This window comes from Azolla caroliniana, unplaced genomic scaffold (assembly GCF_043228905.1).
Source record: "Azolla caroliniana isolate FFs.n. ecotype wild unplaced genomic scaffold, voAzoCaro1.0.p SCAF_7, whole genome shotgun sequence".
In the NCBI taxonomy this organism is placed as follows: domain Eukaryota; kingdom Viridiplantae; phylum Streptophyta; class Polypodiopsida; order Salviniales; family Salviniaceae; genus Azolla; species Azolla caroliniana.
Window position 1 is genome coordinate 19,943,410 of NW_028230442.1, and position 8,178 is coordinate 19,951,587.

General features: G+C 38.5%; 1 protein-coding gene across 1 annotated transcript; it reads left to right on the top strand.

Annotated features, from left to right (window-relative positions):
- Positions 1-503: 503 nt before the first annotated feature.
- Positions 504-5,049, top strand: LOC147862241 (serine/threonine-protein kinase STY13-like). Its single transcript, XM_087322214.1, has 2 exons — positions 504-2,063; positions 4,513-5,049. Exons 1-2 carry the CDS (start codon positions 1,210-1,212, stop codon positions 4,856-4,858), a joined length of 1,200 nt encoding a protein of 399 aa, XP_087178340.1. The 5' UTR covers positions 504-1,209; the 3' UTR covers positions 4,859-5,049.
- Positions 5,050-8,178: the final 3,129 nt, after the last annotated feature.

Consider the following 8,178-nt stretch of genomic DNA (forward strand, 5'->3'; position numbering starts at 1 on the left):
AGACAGAGACAGACCATCTTTCCTTTTTCTTCTCCTTCCCCCACCATGCCTCCTCTTCCTGTTCCTGCTTCTTCTTCTTCTTCTTCCTCCATCCAATCCTTCCTATGCTCCCATCTCTGAGCTTCTCCCCCCCCCCCCCCCCCCATCCAACCTGTACCCCCCCTCTGCTTAGGGTTTCGGTCCTCTTAGGGTTTGTTTTTGAAGAACAGGAAGAAGACGATGTTCGACGACGATTGACGAAAGAGCAGGAAGAGTAAGAATTGGAACCAGCTTCCACAGGTGAACTGAGAAGAGCTTTCAGCAGAAAGACGAAGGAGAAGGAGAAATTTCTTCAGGCGGAAGGAGAGCTTGTTTTGTGAGAAATAAGAAGGATACGTTTCCGCAGACAGAACAAGGAGAAATTAATAAATGTTTCTGCAGAAAGAAGAAGAAGGAAGAGAGAGAAATTGGTGTGTAAGCGACAAGAACAAAGTCATTTTCTGCCAAAAACAACAAAAGGGAAGATATTTTTCTGCCAAAAGCAAGATGAGCAGCGATGAGACCATGGATTTCTTCTTATTGAGGTAAGAGTCTTCTCAGAAACTTAGAAAAGGAAGCGTTTCTTCTGATCTCTGTTGAGAGGAGGAAACAAAGCTGTGCTAGAAGGAGGAGTCGTTTATTTTTATTCTTTTGGCTGGTTCGAGAGAGTGGATAATCGTGGCTTTATCTCTCCTTGCCTCTATTAGGGTAAGGCAGGGACTTTGCTGAGGTTAGCACAGTGCAAGAAAGACAGGATCTTTGCAAGAGAAAGTTAAAGACATATAAAGTTACCGCCGCCATGGTTTCTGCAGACGTTCGCACATAGAGAGATTTCTGTGAATTTGCTAGGCTTTGCATGGACAAGGATTTGCAGGAAAACTAGACTTCTTCTTGCTAGTGCTAGAAAAGACAGAGGTAGGTTTAACAAAGGCAGAGATTCGTGAGAATGAAACCTTGCCATGCTTAGCAAAGATGGCGATTAATGAGAAAGGAGGACCTCGTTGGTAAGGTTAAGGTTAAGAAAGAAAGAGATCAGTAAGAAGAGAAAACGTCACATATGAACATTGAAGGAACTTTGCTAGGGTTAGCAAAGACAGAGATTAGTGAGCGAGAATCTCTTTGCTAGGGTAAACAGCGATAGATAGACATAAGTAAGAAAACACTGAGACCATTGAAAAAACCCCCATACAGATGGAACAATACGTGAGCATGGCTGATCAGGATACAAACTTCCAGATTTTCACTGAAATTCAAGACTATCACAGACTTGGCGAAGTTTCGGACATGTCGGTCGATAGCCATCAGACAAGCAATGGTGGCTCCATGTATAGCAGTGTTGGCTCTAATAATAACTCGAGAACTATCCTAATGCATCCTGACCTAAGGACCAGAACGAGAACATCTTTCGTAGGTCATAGTGCTGTCCACAGAAATGGTGTTCCTCACCATCTGGGAAATGATGCCCTCTGTCGTGCCCTTTTAGATGATCAATATCCAGCCGAAGGCCTCGAACAGTATGAGGAATGGACTATTGATTTGAGAAGGCTCCATATGGGTCCAGCATTTGCGCAAGGAGCATTTGGGAGGCTATATAGAGGTACTTACAAAGGAGAAGAGGTTGCAGTGAAGATACTAGAAAGACCTGAGAATGATATGGAAAAAGCAAATGCCATGGAGCAGCAATTTACTCAGGAAGTGATAATGCTTGCGAGTCTGCGGCATGAGAATGTGGTGAGATTTCTCGGAGCTTGTAGAAAGCCCATGGTGTGGTGTATTGTCACAGAGTATGCAAAAGGGGGTTCTTTGAGAATGTCTCTTGCAAGGAAGAAAACTGTGCCGCTGAGGTTTGCAGTGAGAAATGCATTAGATATAGCCAGGGGAATGGAGTATTTGCACACATGTGGTGTTATTCATCGAGATCTCAAGTCTGACAACTTATTGATTGCAGACAAGTCCATCAAAATAGCAGATTTCGGAGTTGCAAGAATAGAGGTGGAGACTGATGGAATGACCCCGGAGACTGGAACATACCGCTGGATGGCCCCGTAAGCATTTCTTTCCTTTATCCCCCTTCTTTGTTTTGACAAGCTCTTCTTTGGCACTTTTTAGGGGTATAGATCTTATCTCTGTTTGATTAGATCTTCTTTCGTGCATTTAGAAGTGTAGAAACTTCAATGTTTCCAAAGATGTTTTGTTTGTCTTTAGGTGGTTTCCTCAATTGATGAAATGACAAAGAACAAAATGGGTTTGTAGGGTAAGTGATGGCTGAAGATGATATGAAAATTTTAAAATTCTAGGGGAAAAAAACAGAGTGTTGTTTTTCTAGATGTAATGTAAAATAATGATTTCACAGAAATTTAAATAAATTGTCCTTAAGAGGCCTCGGATTTTCTCTAAAATATTAAGTGGAGGACTTAACTGATTAGGTTGTAACGTAAAAATAAATAATTAAGAGTGTATCCAATTGGAATGCCATGCTAATGAACTTTGAGAACCTTCCTTTTTTTCAAAGTATGCTCACTGTTTGTAACAGCTGTTTGCCATAATCATGCCGTAGTATGGGGTGATGTTTCCAGGCCTTGGAAATGAAATGGGTACGGAGTCAGTTGAAAATTTTCCTGGTTTTTGAAGTTTCACATTTCTACATTTGCTGTAAAGGATGAAGAAATGCTGGGAGTTTCAATTTGTGTATCTTTGAATCGAAACCTTTTCTTTTGGTCCTAATATTCAAAGACCAAGGGGAGAGAATGATTCAACACTCCTGTACTATTTGGAAAGTAAAATTAGGTCAATTTGAGGCCCCCCTTCCCCCAGTTCTAGAAATTTCAAGGGACGCTAGTTATACATCTCATTCTCCAGGATGTATACTCCATATTCCCGACCTAAAACTTTTAAAGGGAGAGTAATCACTCTTTTTTACGTGCTGTCATACCCAGTTGGTAGTTAAGGGGTGCACAGTCCATGGATCATCATCTGGCATGTTTTTCATTTGATTCTGGGTGTACAGTCACGGATCTTTGCTATCGAGTTTGAGCTTTTAGAGTTGACCTTCCATCTAATGCTGAGGGGCCGTATTACCATATTCAGCAGCATAATCTAAAATTCTGATTGGGTATATTAATATACAGAAACGGCCACAATAGATTATTTTCCAGTCATAATGATGTTTTTATTATGGCCTGTTTTCTTTGTGAATGGATTCGAATCCTGAAAAAGGTTGCCCTGTTGCTTTATTTTTTCATTTGTCAAGCTTTCTATTGTTCATCTTCTAGTTTAGGATTTGGTTCTGTTGCTTAGATAAGCGCCAATGTTAAACTTTTGCTCAGTTCTATGCTTTCCAAGTCATCTCTTTCATTTGTCAAGCTTTCTATTGTTCATGATAGGAAATATTAGACTTGAGATCCCATTTCCACTTTGAAATAGGCCAGAAATGTTCCCATCCAAGTTGTCATAGGAGAAGAGATCTCAACATTTCTCACGATGTGTCTGAGCAACATTTTGAGTTTTAGAGATTTCTTGCACAACATTATTGGCTAGAAGAGCAAATCTTCTTGCACACCGGTGGTAAGAAAACACTACGTGAATGTTCATCATAAGGATTGATATTTTATATTTGTCTCTAGTGTTCATTCCAGTGAGATAAGGGCCATTTTTTTCACATTAACCTGCACACACAAATCCATATTGACATTTGAAACAGACAATGGATGAAATGCTGATGAGCGGCAATGAATCCTCAACTCATGGGTGGCCTTGACATGCCCATTCTATTGTTAAAATTTGGGGTATGTGAATGCTGATATATAACTTGTAACCAGTGTCAATCAGCATTGGTAACATGAAAGAGAAAGTGGGCTGAGATTGCAATGAGTATATGTGTAATATTATGTGTGTTTGTGTGTGGCCACAGAAAGCTACACAGAGAAACCAAAGAGGGCTGAAAACTTCCAAAAGAAGGCTCAGAAAGTGCCTGAAACAAACTGCTGCACAGTAAACTGTACAAATGGCAATATTTGTGGGAAAAGTAGCACATTTTCCTCCAATTATGTTATGTTATGTCATTATAGTATGCGATTTTAGCTGGGTCCACTATTACAGCTAATGCCGCATAGACGTTGTGAGGTGTGCATATCCAACATTTAAATGTTTTCTTTTTATGCATATCATTATCCTTTCAGTTTGTTGCTGCTTAGCTGCCGATTCAGTGATCATCAACCATTAATCTTTTGACTTACTAAGTATTCCTTCCTTTCAAGAAATGTAGAATATTTGATACCAAAATCCCATTTGAAGCCTTAACCCTCAGAAAGGCAGCAATCTACAGTTTTTGAAAGCCTGGTCTTCTCTGTTTACTAATTGCTTTTTAAATGTTAATCATCCCTATGTTTGCAAATAAGGGGCAGTGTTCCTCACACTTTGCTTTATATGTATACATGTCGAATCCTATTAATTGCATGGGAACTGAAAGCCAGTTGTTCTGCTTGCTTGTTGTAGGGAAATGATACAGCGCCGTGCTTATAATCACAAAGTGGATGTGTATAGCTTTGGTATCGTGCTATGGGAACTTGTGACTGGAAATGTTCCTTTCCAGAACATGACTGCAGTCCAGGCTGCATTTGCTGTCGTGAATAGAGGAGCGAGGCCTGAGATTCCACACGATTGTCCTCCAGTTCTTATAGAAATCATGACTCGTTGCTGGGACTCAAATCCAGAGGTTAGGCCATCTTTCGCCGAAATTGTGATGATGTTAGAGACAGCTCAACAAATCATTACAAGAACAGTGGGAACAGCAAAGTTCCGAGGATGTGGTTGTTTGATGAGCCCACTGACTATGGATTAAAAGATCTCAAACAAGAATATGTGGAAATTCTGATGTATAATGTGTTGTTGTGGACCAAGTGAATGGTTTTAGGTTAACCATTCCAACAATCATGAAAAATCTGTTCCCAGCCCTATCTTAAGCTTGGGATTTTTTTTTTTGTCTTCCCCCCCCCTCAATATTGATAAATATTTAGACTTCAATTTCTTTTACTTTGAGCATTCCATCTTCTTGATAAAGTGTGAGAAAATGGTAGCATAAAACTTATGGGCTCGAACGCTCCTTTATTAACGTTGAACCTTTTTGGGCTGCATGACTCTTGTTTACATCTTTCTCGTTGGATTTTTACTTTTGAGCATTCCGTCTTGATAGTGTGAGAAAATGGTAGCTACTAGCATAACATTCACAGGCTTGATAACTCCGTATAAACATTAAGCTTTTTTGAGCTGCACAAATCTGGTTTGTGTCTTTCTCTTGGATTTCCAAAAAATACTTTCTAATGTCTTTGTAGCCTTTATCTAAATTGACTAATACCACATTCAATATCTATTTCGATGGCATTGCACGATTTTGGTTTTCTTTTGTCTATTATACAACATTGAGACTATTTATAGCTTTTAAAGAATAAGAGATTGATGGCTAGGTTCATATAAATTTCAGGGGTACTTGTGTGGAACAATGCATAATTCTTGACAAGATAAACTGAAATATTGCTCACATCATACCAATGGACCCATTATGAATGGCTAGATGAAAATGACTCCATGAAAGATGCGCATAGTCAAAAGATTGCATATGTTTTGTGTTGAAAATGGGTGAGTGTGGTGTATATTAGACTATAGAGTGATTCCCAAGGGCTTTCTATCTCCGAATGAGAAGGTCAATCATTTACAAGACTTGAATAAGGATTCCCTAATTTGTAATGGAAAGACGTTGTTGGGTAGAAAATGTAGCTCCATTTTTGTGCAAAGAAAAAAGCTAGGTCGATGCTATCTATGATTCCCTAATTTGTAGTGGAAAGACTGAAAAATGTAGCGCCATTTTTTAGCAAAGAAAAAAGCCAAGCTCGATGTATATGTGATTAGCAAAACAGAAGCTAAAAAATGTTGCGCCATTTTTTAGCAAAGAAAAAAGCCAAGCTCGATGTATTTGTGATTAGCAAAACAGAAGCTAAAAATTGTTGTGCCATTTTTTAGCAAAGAAAAAAGCCAAGCTCGATGTATTTGTGATTAGCAAAACAGAAGCTGAGAGCACTATAGAGTATCTCATTGTTGTCATCATGGACATTAGTGACATTGATAGTTGAGGTGACAATACCATAAAGAAAGTATTTCATTGCCATCATTTTGAAATGGATGTGAAAATAGAAAAGATAGAAAGGTTGAAGAGGAAAATGGGTACGTTGGAACTTTTCAACATAGATAAAGAGGTTGTTTAGTTAGTTAGTTCAAGCCATGGTTTATTCTCATTTGATCGCTTCCATTGTATATCGAATAAATGCTTGCTAATCTCACCATTCCATGTATGGATTATTCCATCACTCCACCTTAATGAAACTAGTGACGTTCGCTTCTTTTTGGTACCTCTCCATGCAAAGGTGGCCACGGATGGGCATCTTTATACGATGTATCCTTTCTACTAAATCACAAAGCTAATGCCAAGTCATTTAGGGGACATTTCAACACTTGATGCATCGTAATGTTTTCTCTGGTTATTGAGCTTGCAAGAGAATGCAAAAGGGAAAGGATGAGATGAACATTGAAAATGGTGGCTTGGAAGGTGAGCACAATGTCAAAGTTGATTAGAAGTGTGCTATAAAATGAACGAGTACCTAATTTTATCGTCAATATTGCAAAATGTTGTGAGAAAAGACATTGCATGCATTGGGAATGGTGTTAATAGTAGAAGTAGAACAAATAGGAATTGTGTTTATGCACCTTCGATTACAAATCCTCGTAGGAAGCCATGACAATTGTCTCGTATCAAAATCATTAGGATGAGGAACTCATTCATAAGTAGAAGCATTTGAGTGAAGTCTAACACATGAGAAACTTTAGGGTGAGTGGAAAGAGCACCACAAATGTTTGCAACTTTGAGAATGTTAAAAAAATATATGGGATACATGTGTCCATTGATGTCATGAGAAACATTGAGGAAAACCTAAGTGACAAATTGGGATCAAAATCTAATTGCCCCAAAGTTTGCTCATTACAAATAATTTTAGGTGTCCCATCAATCATATTCAATCTCTTATATGTCTCCCTACTATACACATTTATCCCAAAACAATTTTGGGAGTCTTGAGTATCATCATGCTTAGATACAATGCCCCACCCCAATCCTCACATGAATTTCTCTCTCAATTGCAACATTCATTAGTAAAGTTCTTGAATATCGCGAGTTGCTACTCTTTCACATTTATTTCTTGAAAGCATTATAAATTTGGTGTCATGTGTCATATATTGACCTCCAAAGATGATGATAAAACCTCTCTTTCCCATAGCTCACATGTGTATCATCCATTGCGACAACATTCAATTTTAATATACCTTAGAATCTCAAAGAAAGTATTACAAAGTTTGGTGAGTGCATTATCATGGTAGAGTCATGACTTTTGCGTCCATCAACATTAGATACACAGTTTTATGGATGAGCGAAAAATGAAAGGGGAGAAATATTATGATAAATCAACGACCTATCTCTTGCCTAGCTCTGCTTTTTTTTGTGATCTAACTGTAATGATGTGAAAATGTTTGACCCTCATCGAAGTGCTTTTGGCTTATGGACGTTGTTCAATCTCGATACCATATGCCTTGAAAGTTGAGTTAGTTTCGTAATTCAATGATTTGATTATCGCACGTGATTTTGCCCTTTCTAGAAAACATTACCATATTCTGTTCTCTAGAAATATCTTCCGTCTCGTAAATGTAACCTCCAAAGGTACTTAATAAGTTATAATAGGACATAGGTTTGCAATGGCGCCATTATATACAAATACGAAGCACACTAGTTTTGAACCTCATCAAGATATGCGATAGGATCTCTGCCAATGCATAATTATGTTTCCATCCCCAGCTTCAACATCTCAATTTAAATTGAAGTGGACCAACTTCCCGAACCATATGCTTTTTGTATTATCGGTCTCTTTGATTGTAGCACCAAACAGAGTCTTCCTTCCCACTTCTTTACACACTCGTGGCAACGATACAAAGGTTGCATCCTCTTTAAAGGATTGGTTTTTTTTTTTCTCAACGTGGAATGTAGGAACCAAATCAGACTAGGAAGAGTTTGCTCGACACATGAAGTTTTAAAGGCAAACTAGTTGCCCTAGTGCATTGTAC

Coding starts and splice junctions, on each gene's coding strand:
- LOC147862241 (XM_087322214.1), top strand. CDS start 1,210: ATGGAACAATACGTGAGCATGGCTGATCAGGATACAAACTTCCAGATT. Junction 2,064..4,512: donor ACATACCGCTGGATGGCCCC/GTAAGCATTTCT, acceptor TGCTTGTTGTAG/GGAAATGATACAGCGCCGTG.